At 54.3% G+C, this 17,115-nt stretch overlaps 1 protein-coding gene across 5 annotated transcripts in view; it reads right to left on the bottom strand.

Moving 5' to 3' along the window:
- Nucleotides 1-4,194: 4,194 nt before the first annotated feature.
- Nucleotides 4,195-17,115, bottom strand: part of ANO1 (anoctamin 1) — a 176,262-nt gene continuing 163,341 nt past the window's right edge. For all 5 annotated transcript variants that reach the window (XM_055415302.2, XM_055415298.2, XM_055415308.2 and 2 more), the window contains 3 exons: nucleotides 15,022-15,206; nucleotides 8,126-8,231; nucleotides 4,195-6,131 (listed from right to left, as the gene is read on the bottom strand). In XM_055415302.2, the coding sequence (XP_055271277.2) occupies nucleotides 5,874-6,131; nucleotides 8,126-8,231; nucleotides 15,022-15,206 (549 nt within the window). In that variant the 3' untranslated portion in view covers nucleotides 4,195-5,873. The remainder of the gene's footprint in view (nucleotides 6,132-8,125; nucleotides 8,232-15,021; nucleotides 15,207-17,115) is intronic.

Raw genomic sequence — 17,115 nt, forward strand, 5'->3', positions numbered from 1 at the left:
ACTGAAAATGCATGAGCCACTGCTACACGCGTGAGGGCTCAATCACGTCTGACTCTTCTGTGACCCCATGAACCATGGCCCCCCAGGCTCCTCTGTCCATGGGCTTCTCCAGGCAAGAATACTGGAGTGGGTTGCCATTCCCTTCTCCAGGGGATCTTCCTGACCCAGGGATCGAACATGTGTCTCCTTCATTGGCTGGCAGATTCCTTACCACTGTGCCACCTGGGACTCCCATACACATTGGTCTTTACTCCCAAGGATGATGAACAGAGTTGCTTTTCTTTCTTTTTCTCTTGTGTCATCTCAGTGTCCCCCCAGGCTCCTCCTCCTCCTGTTTGTTTTAATCTCTCTCATTCCTGATGAAGCCTTTCCATAGATATCTGGGGACTGTGGGCTTTGCTTGGAGGTAGTTAGTTTTTTTTCCTGGGAGCAGGGGTACATGGTGGACAGAACAATGGCCCCAAGGTGTCCAATTCCAGTTCTCGGACTTTGTGAATAAGTCAGTTTATGTGGCGGGAACAACTTTGCAGGTGTGATGAAGATGAAGGACTCTGAGGTGGGGGGAGGTCACCCGGGGTCATCCCAGGGAGTCGACCCAAGCCAAGTCCTCATGAGCAGAGAGCTGGAGAAACAGCTGCAGGAGAAAGACTGGCTGCTGTGGCTGGAGACGGTGGGAAGGGTGCTGCCCTGCCCACACCTTCATCTTAGCTCTGTGAGGCCTGTGTCAGACGTCTGGCTTACAGAACTGTGAGACAGTACGTTGCTGTAGTAAGTCACTAAGTTCACGGTCATTTGCAGGGCAGCAAGCAGAACACCAACACAAGGCCTCAAGTGCTGGATCTTGTCCATCCCCAAGTGCAGCTCCCATAGGTAGCCAGCAGAGAGCAGCAGCCACCCACAAGTGAAACCAGGCAAATTCAGTTCAATTCAGTTCAGTCCCTCAGTTTTGTCCAACTCTCTGCAACCCCATGGACTGAGCACACCAGGCCTCCCTGTCCATCACCAACTCCCGGAGTTTACTCAAACTCATGTCCATCGAGTTGGTGATGCCATCCAACCACCTCATCCTCTTTCATCCCCTTCTCCTCCCGCCTTCAATCTTTCCCAGCATCAGGGTCTTTTCCAATGAGTCGGTTCTTCGCATCAGGTGGCCAAAGTATTGGAGTTTCAGCTTCAGCATCAGTCCTTCCAATGAATATTCAGGACTCATTTCCTTTGGGATGGACTGATTTGATCTCCTTGCAGTCCAAGGGACGCTCAAGAGTCTTCTCCAGCATCACAGTTCAAAAGCATCAATTCTTCAGAGCTCAGATTTATGGTCCAGCTCTCACATCCATACGTGACAATTGGAAGAACCATAGCTTTGACTAGATGGACCTTTATTGGCAAAGTAACGTCTCTGCTTTTTAATATGCTGTCTAGGTTGGTCATAGCTTTTCTTCCAACGAGCAAGCATCTTTTAATTTCATGGCTGCAGTCACCATCTGCAGTGATTTTGGAGCCCAAGAAAATAAAGCCTGCTACTGTTTCCACTGTTTCCCCATCCATTTGCCGTGAAGTGATGGGACCGGATGCCATGATCTAGTTTTCTGAATGTTGAGCTTTAAGCCAGCTTTTTCACTCTCCTCTTTCAGACCAGCTGCTGGAGTCAGGACGGTGGGTAGGGACCAGGGTCACAGTTGGGTGAGGCGAGGTGACCAGAAGGGAGCCCCTCGGAAGGCCCCTGGGGTGCCGACTATGGAGTTGTGTGCATTTTGTGGCAGTTGATTGTATACTCAAGATCTGTGCCGTTTTCTCTATACTGAAGAGTGAAAACATCAGTCACTCAGTCGTCCGACTCTTTGCAACTCCATGGACTGTAGCCCACCAGGCTCCTCTGTCCATGGGATTCTCCAGGCAAGAATACTGGAGTGTGTTGCCATTCCCTTCTCCAAGGGATCTTCCCGACCCAGGGATCAAACCTGGGTCTCCTGCATTGTAGGCAGATTCCTTAACCGTCTGAGCCACCGGGGAAGCCCTTTTTATGTATTAAATTAACTAAGAAAATTTAACGAGCACTGAACCAAACAAGGTGTCTTAGGCTGGTTGCAGCTCAAGGCGGCCTTCATCTTCAGGGTCAATCACTGGCATGAATGACCCTGCCCCAGGCCTCAGGCCCCCATGAGCCACCGTCCTTCACTGTCTGTGCTCGGGGCTCAGCCCTGCCCCGCTCCCGCCACGCCACTCCAGGGACCGGGAGCAGAAACTGTTCGGCACCGGGTCTCAGGGGCCTGGGTCCGAGGGGTGGCTGTGGGGCCAGCTTGCAGTGAGACCAGAGCGGAGCCCTGACCCTCTCTGGGCCCCGCCGTGCCCGTCTGTGAAACGATGGTGCCATCTGCCCTGCTCATCTCTGGGGCCCTTTTGCTGCCAGAGCCCAGGTCTTCGTGAAGTTGATCTGGTGGCTCCCCCAGCCTCCTCCCACACTCGTCCAAGGCCTACATCGCTCACCCGAATTTCTGCATTTCTCCTCCCAACCCCTCTGCAGTCTCCACCCAGCTCCACCAAGACCTCGCGATGTGCGAGTCAGCTCCATCCCTGCCCTGGTGGAGGCCACCAGCCCCTGCCGTGGACTTACCGCCAAGGTCGAAGTCCTCAGGGAGCTGGGGCGGGGGCAGGGGGCTGGTATGCGCTGGTTCCTGATTCCCCACCTCCCGCCCTGCGTCCCCCAGACGTGATGAACTTCTCGCTGCTCCTACAACCCGCCCAGCACGCCGCTGCCTCAGGGCCTTTGTGTGTGCTGCTGCTGCCAGAACCACCAGCCTTTCTCCAGGCTTTTATATTCCGGCTCCTCCCTGCTCAGACTCTAGGGGCCTTTCTGTTCCACTTGGGGTCACTCTGAGTGACCCTTGGCCACACCCCTATTATATTTTCATCAGCAGCCCTTCCTTCCTCTGAGACAATCCTGTGCTGGGGTGCATTTTCTCGCTCTGCATCTGATGCCTGCTGCAAGAGTTCGCCCCCGAGGGACAGGCCTGTGTCTGCCTTGCTCACGGCTGCTTCTTGAACGTTGCAGGGATGCGTGTCTGTAAGCTCTGGCTGTCAGGGAGCCCTGTGCTCTTGGGGGGGTTACCGCCCCACTCTGAGATGTTTCCTCACAACCTGGCGGGACTAAAGGTCCCCTGTAAGCCTCTCAGGCCCCTGGGAGGCCCCATGAGAAGGGAGGTCTTCTGGTGATGCTGGCCCTGGGAGCCGCCCGCAAGCTTTAGAAGGACATTCTTGACGGTGGGGCAGCCAGGGCCTCTTGGGCTCGGGTTTGCTGAGACTTCCTTGGGGACACAACAGCACCAGGGCCTACAGGTTGAGGCCTCACTGATGTTTGGATGCAAAAAGAGAGTCTTTCTTTCAAGAAACGATGGGGATTATAGGTGATGGGTTAAAGAAAAAGTGTCCCCACTTGCCCAAATGAAAACACTGGCAGGACTTCCCTGATGGTCCAGTGGCTAAGACTCCTTGCTTCCAATGCAGGGGGCCTGGGTTTGGTCCCTGGTCAGGGAACTGGATCCCACATGCCGCAACCAAGAAAGACCTAGCGAAATCAGTAAATTAATAGAAAAAAAGAAAACACACTGGCAGTCCTGGGATGGTCCCCTCAAGGTCTGCGGGCAATTTTAGGTCCATGAAATCTTCACTACTACTTTGTTGGGTTGGCGGGGCCAGGGGTCAGGATTTGGGGATCACGGAAGAGGCTGCTGGAACGGTGTGTCCCCCCACATGCGTGTACAGGCATGCACTGTCATTGCTCAGTCGTGTCCAACACTTTGCGACCCACTGCAGCGCGCCAGGCTTCCCTGTCCTTCACCATCTCCCGCAGCTTGCTCCGACTCATGTCCAGTGAGTCGGTGATGACATCTAACCAGCTCTTCCTCTGCTGCCCCCTTCTCCCTCTGCCTTCAATCGTGCACAGGTGTAGACAAAGCAACACAGAGACGCATACACAGGCACACGCGTGCACGCACAGACCCACACAGCCACGCACACGCACATACTCTAGGACAAAGCCCCAAGAACAGCAGAATGGGCCCAGCGCCCCGCGTCGAGGAAACGGGGGCTTACGAGTTCCCCGAGTTTGCAGGTTCAGTCACGACGGGGCTCTGAGGTTGGCCCCTTGAGTTTCTGGGGGCAGAAGTCACGTGGACAGTGTCTGAAAGGACGATGTCGTGTATACACATTTATTCAGATGCAAGTTCAGTCTCTGTGAATCTGTGTACATTCACTTTTTTAAAAAAGAAATGGTTTCCATAAAAGGATATTCGGTAATCACCTTATTTTTAATACAATGTTTATATACAAAAACCCCATTTCAAACTACTTACTGTACAAGAGAAAGCAGAAGCATCAGACGGCATGGTTTTAGCAAATAACAAAAAGCTATGACACCTGCGGACGTCCCTCCTAATCGACAGCTTACGGGAACGTCCGCGCTCACCAACCAAACATGTTTGTGTTTTCACCCCTCCCTGTGCTGGAACATCTTACGTTTCTCTGCGTGCTTGAGAAATTTCAGATCATTGGTTAGTATAATGGGGCTGCAAGTTGAGACCATTCCTATCAGCTACGAGGTTTGTTTTTACAAGTTTTTTAAAATGATAATTTCCAACAGTAACATTCCTGTAAGTAAAAATATAGAGAAGTGTTACCAAAATAGAAGCCTTTATTAATAAAAATCTTTGGTAGTAACAGTAGTTTAAATTCCTCTCAATGATATTTGGTTAGCTAATAAAATGAATGCCTTCCACCTTTGAGCTACAGAGAAAAAACCCTTACATCCACTGTAGAACTGATTTAAAAGAACAAACCCAATAAATATGCTGAAGCTGCAAAAGTACCCCTGGAAGCCTTAAGACTTCTTGAAACCCTGAAGCTGTCTGCAGAAATGCCTCCGAGGTCATTATCTCTCACTGCTCATTTTTTCTGTCACCCTGTGGGTTTCCCTGGAGGCTTAGATGGTAAAGAATCTGCCTGCAACACAGGAGACCCGGGTTCGATCGCTGGGTCGGGAAGATCCCCTGATGAAGGGAACGGCAACCCACTCTAGTATTCTTGCCTGGAGAATTCCATGGACAGAGGAGCCTGGCAGGCTACTGTTCATGGGGTCTCAGAGTCAGACGCCAACTGAGAACTACCATTCTCTCTTTCACTGTGGTGGGGGAGGTGCATGGCTGACGGTGGGGACCCCAGAGGTGCCTGTCAGCGCTCACTCAGGACACCTGCACCCTGCTAATTCTCTAGGAGTAAATTCGGGGCTCCCAGGCCGTCTGAGTGACACAGCCAGGGCATCTCTCATTTTGAGCAGTGTCTCGGTTTCTGAATCCATGGAAGGAAAAGGCGATGAAACAATCTGACTTCTTCAACCTAGAGACAGGTGACGTCGTTTGGAACGGGCAACAACATCGTTATCCCTCATCCATTTCTCTGTTTGCCCTCAAATCTCTCACCAGCTTTTGCCCGATGCCTTGGAATGCCACCTCACCTTTCTTAAGGCATCAGGAGGGCTCAAAGAAGATGACTTCTGGGGGCTCACCTCCCAACTGCCAAGGAGACCCCAGACTCCAAGCATCGTGTCCACAAAATACCTGCATCTGCTGCATGCCACCCTGTCCCCAGCAATAATTTTGATTAACGCTGAACACTAAACATAACAGGATTCTCTGCATAATGGTTTTGTGCAAAAACAAGAGAAAACAAAACAAAGTAGAAAAAGAAGGAGAAACGCTGTCCTACTAGAAGGCGGTTTTCCAGGTCTGCCACAAACCCAGGAGCCCCCGGGGCCAGGTGGGTGTGAGAAGCCGCCTGCCCGGAAGGGAGAGTGTGCGCGTGGCTGGGCTGCCCCGCGGCTACAGGGAGCCTCCGGGGAAGTCGGGGCCGGCCGGGGGCGGGGGCGGGGCGGCGGGGGCGGGGCTGTGGTTGTTGCAGGGCTCCGCCTTCTTCCGGTCCTTCTCCATCCACGTGTCCAGCAGCTGCTGCTTGCCCTGCTCCTCGCGCATGAACAGCTCCACCATGAGCACCTTCTCTTTGTGGATCTGCTGGCTGATGTCCTTGGGGATGTCGGGGATGACCCAGTCCACAAAGTCGCTCATGAACATGACCAGGTTCTGGAAGGAGAGTCAGCGTCGGGGGGCTGGAAAGGGCGACCCCGGAAACGCTCCCACCTCCCCCTATGCCCCGACAGACAGCACCCTGCCCCGCCTGTCACCCCGCCCTGTGACCTCAGATACACCCTGCACCTCCCCGGCCTTGATTTCCTCGGAGATCACAGACGAGACAGGAAGTGGGCCCTCTTAAGCAGGAAAACTGTCTGCATGGTTCCGAGTCTCCGGGCTTAAGAAATGATCTGATTGGTTGGCTTAGTCACTCAGTCGTGTCCGATGCTTTGGGACCCCGTGGACTGTAGCCACGGCACCCTTTTACATTCCTTCCAGCGGTGTAAGAGGGTTCCTCTTTCTGTCCATCCTCAATGCCTGCTTAGTCACTCAGTTGTGTCCGACTCTTTGCAACCCCAAGGACTGTAACCCATCAGGCTTCTCTGTCCATGGAATTCTCCAGAATACTGGAGCGGGTTGCCATTTCCTCCTCCGGGGATCTTCCTGACCCAGGGATTGAACCCAGGTCTCCCGCATTGCGAGTGGATTCTTTACCATCTGAGCCACCAGGGAAGCCCAAGAACACTGTAGTAGGTAGCCCATCCCTTCTCCTGGGGACCTTCCCAACCCAGGAATCAAACCAGGGTCTCCTGCATCGCAGGCAGATTCTTTACCAGCTGAGTTACCAAGGAATTGGTTCGGTTCAGTCGCTACCCATCATTAAATACAACAAGTGCTAAGGCTTCAAGGGAAAGTAGTTAAAGTGCAAAGAACACAAAACAAATGGAGCTTAAGCCGTCTCTGAGGACTCCACAGGCCCTTCTGCCCTTTGTCAGGCCTCCCAGGATTGCCCTGAATCCATGCCAGCCGCCTCCCTGCTTACATTTCTGGTCTGTAGAATGCAGACGAGTTGACTTTCATCGACTGATGGAACTGTCTAGTTTTCAAACTTCCATCTGACCAGCACTTGTGAGCACATGTGACTGAGTTAGTTTACTGGTCACAGAGGGTGCCGGTTCTCCCCCATCCCCCATCATCTTTCTGACGTTCCCAGCCCCCAGCTGTGGCTGCTGACGCTCACAGATGCCTGTCTGCGGGGAACTGCCCCCTTCCGTCTCCCTGGTCCCAGCCTGAAGCCAGTGAAGGGCCACGTGCGCAGACCAGAGGCACTCTCCTGCATCAAGGTGGGCCCACTTGTGTGGCAGGAGTCACGTTCTGGCCCAGGCCCCCTTCCTGCTGAGCACCCCCTTCCCCCACCCCACAACAAGGCCTTCCCTCAATAACCTGTTTGCACCAGAGTCCTCATCTCAGGCTCAGCTTCTGGGGAACTGGGCCCCAGACACTAGTCTGGCTGCAGTGGGTTGTGGAAGGCTGGTGGTCAAAGCAGGGGGACCTCAGGGGCTGGGGGTCCTGGCGGGGGCCACAATGTGTAGAAAGGGCAGGGCTGGGGCTTGAGCCCAGTTCCTGGGATCCCAGGGCTAGGGGGACACACCGGAGGCAACCCCAGCACGGCCGCCCCAGCTGGGATCTCAGTGCCGTGTGCGCTGGCTGGCTTCCTGGTCTGCATCTTGGCCACTGGGAATTGCTCATGCCTCAGGGTTAGCTCCCCTCCCCGGAGACTGGGCCTGGCAGGGCTGGGTCCCCTGCCTGCTGGAGGTGGGGGCTGGTGTCAGCGGGGACCCCGCCAGCCCTGACCGCGGGGGCATCTTCTGCTGCACAGTGTGGGGGTCGCTCAGGGGCTTCCCTCTCGTCTCCTTCAATAAGGACCACTGTGTTTCACTAGACCCACCTCCGTCCTTCCGGCTCCTCTCTGCCCTCCTTTAGCTCAGGGGTTCTGGGGCCTCTCCCTGCCCGGGGCCTGGGGTCGCCAGCACCTCATACCCCGCGGTGACCAGGGTGGGTCCTCACCCCGGCCAGTTCCTGTCCCCCTGCCCCTTTTCTGGGCAACAGCGCATCCTTGGCGCCTCAGCCCCCCACCCTTCCCGAAGCCGAGCAGGCCCTCGCACCTGGAAGACGATGACGAAGGCCAGCCGGGCGGCCAGGACGGCCCAGAAGTCCTTGGAGATGTCGTACTTGTGCTCTGACCACGGCGGCTCCCGGTAGTCTTTGTACCTGCAAGAGCGAGGCGCGTCTTCGGGAGGAGCTGGGAGCCGGCCTCGATGCAGCGCTCGTGTCAGGAGAGCCTGGGCCGCCTGCAGGACAGCCCCCAGCCCCGCTGGCTCACACAGTGTGGGGGGCTTCTCCCCACACCGGAGGGGCCCCGGCACCCGGGTGGGCTGGGCAGGCCTGCGGGGGTGTCCCCATAAGCCCAGCTGAGGGCTCGCAGCAGAGATCTCTGGGACCCTCTTGCCCTGGGGTCCCAAACTCTGAAGGCAGTGCAACCCTGGTACCAAAAAGAACCCCCGCCGGAGACTCCAGTGGGTCACACGCAGGAAGCGGGGCCTTCCGGGTGGAAGGGGGTGGGGTCCCTAAACCGGAGCCTCTAACCAGCTCCCCGCCGCAGCGTCCACAGAACTCCAGGCCTCGTGCTGTGAGATCCAGTGTGATGACCGCTTCTCCAGGCTTTCCCCTCTCTGTGGGGAAACTACTGGGAAAAAATGAAACGTTCTTGCAAAGTAGCCTGTGTATGAGGTTAAACACACGGTTGGTGTGGTCAGGTCCACCCTGTCCCCTGCCACACTGCCAGCCCCAGTACCTGAAGGGCACCTCCCCCCAAGTGTCACCTCCTTATCTCCGTGGGATAAATATCTGCACACCCCTCTTCTTCCGGCTTCTAGACGTGGATCCCGATGCGCTGCTGGGAGCCAGCGCTCAGCCCTGCCTCTGCCCCTCATACAGCGGGCGCGTGGGGGCCTCCCCGGCTCTAGTTCTGCCTTTTCCTCGGAGGTCCAGAGATGCCCAAGGTGGAGGCAGAGGAAGGAAGAGGAAGGAAGGGAACCCGGGGTCCTATCCCCACCCAGGCCCCCCAGCTGCTCCCAGATTTGGGGTGCCCGGGTTTAACAGGGCCGACCCTCTCTGTGTGGGAAGAGCGTCCCCAAAGCCGTCTGCGAGCCCCGGTTTCTTTCGAAGAAAGGGCGGTTTCCAGGTGCAGGGCTGCAGGTGCACTCTGCCGGTCACTGAAAAGCTGCGGTCCCGCTGCGGGGCCAGGAGGGGAGGCCCCGGCTCCGGGGGTGTGGGCCTGGGCCGGACCCAGACCCGGCTCCCGCCTCGCTGTGTGTCCCTGTGGCATCGCTTGGCCTCTCTGGGCCTCGGTCTGGCATTCCCTCACTTAGTCACGTCACAAGGATTTGCTGAGCAGTACTGCACACCAGGCCCCATTCCAGGGGCTAGGGCTGGTGGGGCACAGGCAGGGCCCCTCATCCACAGAGCTGTGTGTCTTCTGAGGCAACAGGACAGAAGTCTCAGAGAGCCTGCACAGCACTACGTTGCCCGTCCCAGAGATAGGATCGGGCGGGGAACGCTCACTCTGGTGCCAGCTGCTGAGCCGTGCAGAAGTTGTACAGACTGATCTCCTATGGGAACAAGCGGCCACTGCTCTCCCACCGGCAGCAGCCATCCACCTGCTCCTCCCTCTTCCTTCTGTGCTCAGGACCAGCCACACTAGGATGCTGGGAAATGTGTTTGTGCTCCCTGGCAAACTCCTACACATACCTCAAAGCCCACTTATACACATGTCCAGATCCAAGTCCCCCCACCTGCACTGACCTCTGTGAGAGATGATCTTACTGTTTTCCTGGCTCAGCTCTTGCATTCAGCCTGCAAGCTCCCCCGACCAGGGACGATAATGCCCTCTCTGGAGCTGGCTATGAGCATTCAATGAGACTATGCTTGTTTCAGTGTAGTGATAAATGGTAGCAGTGATCACAGCTCTCAGCTACTTTTTTTATACCCACAGCTGCAGGCCGGGCTGGGTGCTGCTCCACCTGCAGCTGACTACTCTGGGAGGTGGCTTGACAGGGAGCAGCTAGCAGCGTGGAGCTCACAGCACTCACAGGACTTAATCGTGGCCAACAGACGGTGGGCCTGACTAAAGCCAGAGTCCCAGGGGGCAGAGAGGGCTGGCCCATGACCTTCCACCTCTGTGGGGGAAAGGTAGCAAGGGTCTCACTTAAAAAGGGGGTGTTTGGGTGGTCCAGGACCTAAGAGTCTGTGCTTCCAGTTCACAGGGCCTAGATGCAATCCTTGGTCAGGGAACTAGGCCCCACATGCTGCACTTAAGAGTCGGCACGCGACAGGGAAGACTGACGATCCCATGGGCCTCGACTATGACCCGGCATGGCCCAAAACCAAAAACACAACCCCCACAAAACCCCAGGGTCTTTGCCCTGTTTCCTCAGCCCTCCTGCTGCCCCCCCGCTGCATGGCCAGGACTCCTGACCAATGCTCAGATGGGGGCTACTTCAGAGGGCTGCGTGCCCGGGGCCACATTCTCAAAAACCAACGCTTACCCTGTAAACACCAACACTGACCTTTTGAGGGGATTTATAATAAAATGACCACCTATCTCCCTGCCTTCTTTCTTCTAAATCATTCTCTGAAATCCACTGTGAGTTAAATAGGTCAGTCTGAGCGTGTTCTTGACATAGGGCATTCAAACAAAGCAAGAGAGGCGAGCAGGGGGCCTGGACTGGAAGTTTGGGGATCTCTGGAGCCCAGGCCTGCCGACGATGGGGAGGAAGGGACCCCCAGCTCTCCAGGCCGACCCTGCCCACGGTGGCCACGCGGGAGTTGGAGCAGCTCACCCGGCCTCTTCTTGATGTATCTGCTCACATCTGTGTGCCCTGAAACATGCGGTGGGTGGGCCTCTAAATAGCAGGCAACGTGTCGTGTTGTGTATTTGCATGTCGTCTGCCCTCTCTCATTGGCAGGCCTGGCTCCAACTTGTTCATTTTCACCACTGTACAGGCCTCAGAGTAAGTGCCGTCCCTGCGCTGACTCGGAACACACAGCGTGTCTTGTAATTTAACCCTCGGGGGGGGGGTCACCGGGGCACAGGTGCTGCTCACAGTCATCAGCTGCACCTACAGCAGGTCGGCCTGCCTGCCGGCGCCAGTGACCCCAGGTGGGCTGGTTTCCAATTCTTGGACCTGTTTTATTTTTTTGCTGTTATTTGTTTTGCTTTGTGTTTTGTGTTTCTTCTGCAGCCACGTGCTACTGCTTGTTGCTGTCAAGACCAGGAGCTGACTGTGGCTCAGATCATGAACTCCTTATTGCGAAGTTCAGACTTAAATTGAAGAAAGTAGGGAAAACCACTAAACCATTCAGATATGACCTCAATCAAATCCCTTATGATTATGCAGTGGAAGTGAGAAATAGATTTAAGGGACTAGATCTGATTGATAGAGTGCCTGATGAACTCTGGACGGAGGTTCGTGACATTGTACAGGAGACAGGGACCAAGACCATCCCCATGGAAAAGAAATGCAAAAGAGCGAAATGGCTGTCTGAGGAGGCCTTACAAATAGCTGTAAAAAGAAGAGAGGCGAAAAGCAAAGGAGAAAAGGAAAGATACAAGCATCTGAATGCAGAGTTCCAAAGAATAGCAAGGAGAGATAAGAAAGCCTTCCTCAGTGATCAATGCAAAGAAATAGAGGAAAACAACAGAATAGGAAAAACAAGAGACCTCTTCAAGAAAATTAGAGATTCCAAGGGAACTTTTCATGCAAAGATGGGCTCGATAAAGGACAGAAATGGTATGGACCTAACAGAAGCAGAAGATATTAAGAAGAGGTGGCAGGAATACACAGAAGAACTGTACAAAAAAGATCTTCCCGACCAAGATAGTCACGATAATGTGATCACTGACCTAGAGCCAGACATCTTGGAATGTGAAGTCAAGTGGGCCTTAGAAAGCATCACTACGAACAAAGCTAGTGGAGGTGATGGAATTCCAGTTGAGCTATTTCAAGTCTTGAAAGATGATGCTGTGAAAGTGCTGCACTCAATATGCCAGCAGATTTGGAAAACTCAGCAGTGGCCACAGGACTGGAAGAGGTCAGTCTTCATTCCAATCCCAAAGAAAGGCAATGCCAAAGAATGCTCAAACTACCGCACAATTGCACTCATCTCACACGCTAGTAAAGTCATGCTCAAAATTCTCCAAGCCAGGCTTCAGCAGTATGTAAACCGTGAACTCCCAGATGTTCAAGCAGGTTTTAGAAAAGGCAGAGGCACCAGAGATCAAATTGCCAACATCCGCTGGATCATGGAGAAAGCAAGAGAGTTCCAGAAAAACATCTATTTCTGCTTCATTGACTATGCCAAAGCCTTTGACTGTGTGGATCACAATAAACTGTGGAACATTCTGAAAGAGATGGGAATCCCAGACCACCTGACCTGCCTCTTGAGAAACCTGTATGCAGGTCAGGAAGCAACAGTTAGAACCGGTCATGGAACAACAGACTGGTTCCAAATAGGAAAAGGTGTACGTCAAGGTTGTATATTGTCACCTTGCTTATTTAACTTATATGCAGAGTACATCATGAGGAACGCTGGGCTGGAAGAAGCACAAGCTGGAATCAAGATTGCTGGGAGAAATATCAATAACCTTAGATATGCAGATGACACTACCCTTATGGCAGAAAGTGAAGAGGAACTCAAAAGCCTCTTGATGAAAGTGAAAGAGGAGAGTGAAAAGGTTGGCTTGAAGCTCAACATTCAGAAAACAAAGATCATGGCATCTGGTCCCATCACTTCATGGGAAATAGATGGAAAAACAATGGAAACAGTGTCAGACTTTGTTTTTTTGGGCTCCAAAATCACTGCAGATGCTGATTGCAGCCATGAAATTAAAAGACGCTTGCTCCTTGGCAGGAAAGTTATGACCAACCTTGATAGTATATTAAAAAGCAGAGACATTACTTTGCCGACCAAGGTCCGTCTAGTCAAGGCAATGGTTTTTCCCGTGGTCATGTATGGATGTGAGAGTTGGACTGTGAAGAAAGCTGATCGCCGAAGAATCGATGCTTTTGAACTGTGGTGTTGGAGAAGACTCTTGAGAGTCCCTTATACTGCAAGGAGATCCAACCAGTCCATTCTAAAGGAGATCAATCCTGGATGTTCATTGGAGGGACTGATGCTAAAGCTGAAACTCCAATACTTTGGCCACCTCATGAGACGAGTTGACTCACTGGAAAAGACTCTGATGCTGGGAAAGGTTGGGGGCGGGAGGAGAAGGGGACGACGGAGAATGAGATGGCTGGATGGCATCACCGACTCTGTGGACATGAGTTTGAGTGTACTCCGGGAGTTGGTGATGGACAGGGAGGCCTGGCGTGCTGTGATTCATGGGGTCGCGGAGAGTCGGACACGACTGAGCGACTGAACTGAACTGAACCCTGGACCCTGGCAGCCTCCTCCACATCCTGCTGCCAGGTCAAGGGTATGAAGACAGACAGGTGGGCTTAACAGAGCTGGGTGCAGAGTAAGAGTAGACAGGCTTGGAGGAAACACCGCCCCACGCAGAAAGGGCCGGGTTTCGTCACTCCGGCTTTGCGACACGTGTCTTGATCCCTGTGGTCTTCCTGTTCTGAATCTCAGGCAGTTTAGACTCAGAGGATACTGACTGAGCTGTGGTCACACTGTCTCCACTCTGCCCTCTGCTCTCAGCCTTATCTCAGCCCATGGCCCATCATGCCACAGTCCTGTTTCCTGAGCTGGGATATGGGGCCCTGACCCGATCCCGCAGTCTCACTGTCCACCACGCTAGGCCTTTACGTTCTACACTCCAGAGCCCACCCGTGCCCACCACCCTGCTTTCACCCACATGCCCTCTCCCTGGAACGCCCCCATGCCCCCACCCTTCCCCTAGGCTTCCAGCTACTATTACCCCTTTAACTGGATCTGTTTACGCTTCTGCTGCCCCCTGTACAAGGTCCCTGGACAGCAGGGTTCACGTTGACCATTCCCGAGTCCCCAGACCTGAGCCCCCAGTCCCTACCCCTGCCAGACTGGCCCACGGAAGATGCACAGTGAATGGCCAGGCCTGGTTGTGCCCCTCGCCCCCACCACCCACACCCCACCCCTGCCCCCATCTCTTCTGGGGCTCTCCCTGCCTGCTCTGAATGACTGTCTCAGGAATCTGCTGCTTTTGCCCACCCAGCATCCACGACCCCTTGTTTGAAAACCCCAGTTTTCTTCAAGATGCCCCCAAATCTATGGCCACAGCCCCACACCCTGGCACACAACCCAGACCTAGCCAGAGAGAGACCCCACTCTCTGGCAACAGTGATTGGTTCAAGGAGGGGCCTGTGACTGAAGGCTTGTCAGTAAGACTCAGTCCTAGGACTTATGCTGACTAGTGGGAAAGAAATAATCTTCCCACCAGGACTTTTGAGTCGAGAGGACTGCTGGGGGATTCCCTTCTGCCTGCCAGAAAATGATGCCAACGTGCAGGAGGCATGTTGAGAGGCAGTGTCAGAATGGGGCTGGATGACCAGTGGCAGCCCCTGGATCCAGCCGTGCCTGAAGCTGTCATGGACTTCTTAGTTAAAGGAAATGATAAATCGCCTCCTACCTCCATCCGACGGTGAAGGAAGGGAAGCTGCAGTCCACGGGGTTGCCAAGAGTAACACACGAATGAGCGACAAGCAATATCAACAACCTCCAACCCAGGAATCTTGCTTTTTTTTTTCTCTTTCTCTGAAGCAAGATTGAGCTGTTCTGTGATTTGCCCGGAAAGAATGCTGGCTTGAATTGGGGTTTCTCCAGAAGCCCGCCAGATGGGGCTCTTGAAAGAGAGTTGTTGGGGACTTCCCGGAAGGCCGGCAGCTCGGGCTCTGAGCTGCCAATGCCGGGGGCCTGGGTTTGATCCCTGGTCAGGGAACTGGGTCCCACACGGCGCAGCGAAGACCAGGCGCAGCCAAATAAACAGGTTCAACAGAGAGACAGGAGTGGGCGGTACCTGCAGATCTGCACCTCGTAGCCCAGGTCCAGGGGGTCGCTGGGGGCCGTGCCGTTCTGGAAGTCGCTGACGTTGAAGGAAGAGAGGGTGTGGTTGACGAAGCCGTGCATGGTCCCGTTCTCACTGTACATGTAGAGGTACACCAGGCGAGGGATGAAGTCAGACGTGAAGGAGATCACAAATGCCTGGCCGGGGAACGGAGCGGTCAGCGTGGCCTCCAGCGGGGAGGGGGCCCTGCCCCACCTGACCCTGGGCAGCGCTGGCCCTGGGGCCTGGCCAGTGACCCAAGTTGGCAAACATGACCCCCTGGCCCCGGCTCGCCAAGCGAGCAAATGAAGGGTTGGGGGCACCCCTCTCAGCGCCTGCAGCATTCCGAGGAGAGTGCTGGGGATGGGACAGGGAGGCTGGGGGATGGTGCCGCTGCCTCTTGCTGGTTGGGTGGCCCTGGGCAAGTGGCCTGACCTTTCTCTGCCTGCATTTCCTCTTGTCAGACAGGGCTAACTGCGCCCACGGTAGGCGCCTCTCCCTCCTGGCTTGTTTGAAAGGGAATGAGGCAGGGAGAGAAGCTGTCTTGTAGACTGTAAAGTCTAGACCCAGCTCCCCCAGGCTGGAGCAGCCCCCAAGGTAGAGTGGTGCAATGCCGGTGTCAGAGCAGGGACTCGAAGGCCTGGGTAAAGACCAGCTCTGCCTCTCGCTGGCTGTGTGACCCTGGGCAAGTCACCTGCCCTCTCTGTACCTCAGCTGTATCCTCCGCAAGACGGGGCAATACCCCTGCCTCCAGGGCCACGTGTGCACGGCCTGGGGGTCTATAGAAAGGGCTTAGCAGCGTCTGGAGCATTCACAATGCCGCTGCTACTGTTACTGTTGCAGCTGGCTGTTCTCACGACATGCCCCATTTGTTCCCAGCTGCTCTGGTCACAGCACCCCCATGCTTATGCTGTACACAGAGGGGCTGTGCCACGGTGTTTCCAGTGTCTCCTCATTAAAATGTGGCCCCCGGCTCAGCCTGGATGGGTGGACGAGCTCTGCCCCCAGCTTCCCTTTATGGACAGGTTTCAAAGCCTTAAGCCGGCAGGAGTGGGTGGTTGATGGGGCGGCCTGCCCGCAGGGACAGCGGGTCCTAGGGCTCTGAGGGTCCCTGTCTGGGCTGAGCATCATTTCCAGTGCTATAGGGACCAAGTCAGCCCCATGACTGTGACCATCTGCTCCGGGGGCTGTCTGCCTGGCTCCCCCACCCCCGCCAAGATGCAAGGTGGCAGCTTCTGGGGGCTCAGGCTCAGCCGGTGGGTGGAGGGGTGAGGGCCATAGGATTGCAGACATTCCTGAGGTGCCCATACTTGGGGTTCATGTGTCATGAAGGTGTGGAACAGATGCGAAGCGGGGAGGATCATGGGGGGGGTGCTGTTCCCAGCAGGCTCACGTGTGTGTGTGTCTGTGTGTGTCTCTGTGTGTTTCTATGTATATGTGTATGTATGTATGTGTGTCTCTCTGTGTGCGTTTCTATGTGTGTGTGTCTGTGTGTGTTTCTATGTATATGTGTATGTATGTATGTGTGTCTCTCTGTGTGTATTTCTATGTGTGTGTGTCTGTGTGTGTATGTCTGTGTGTGTCTGTGTGTGTTTCTATGTATGTGTGTATGTATGTATGTGTGCCTATGTGTGTGTGTCTGTGTGTGTCTCTGTGTGTTTCTATGCGTGTTTCTGTATGTGTGTGTCTGTGTATGTATATGTGTGTCTGTCTGTGTATGTATGTGTGTGTCTGTGTCTCTGTGTGTATGTCTGTGTGTCTCTCTGTGTTTCTCTGTGTGTGTGTCTGTGTGTGTATGTATGTGTGTATATGTGTGTATGTATGTGTGTCTGTGTATGTATGTATGTGTCTGTGTGTGTATGTCTCTGTGTACGTGTGTGTATAAGTATATGTTTGTCTGTGTATGTAGGTGTGTGTGTGTATGTGTGTTTCTGTGTGTGTCTGTGTATGTATGTATGTGTCTGTGTGTGTATGTCTCTGTGTACGTGTGTGTATAAGTATATGTTTGTCTGTGTATGTAGGTGTGTGTGTGTATGTGTGTTTCTGTGTGTGTCTGTGTATGCATAT

The sequence above is a fragment of the Moschus berezovskii genome, chromosome 25 (assembly GCF_049115385.1).
Source record: "Moschus berezovskii isolate FMDL1 chromosome 25, NW_MosBer_1.0, whole genome shotgun sequence".
Taxonomy (NCBI): Eukaryota; Metazoa; Chordata; class Mammalia; order Artiodactyla; family Moschidae; genus Moschus; species Moschus berezovskii.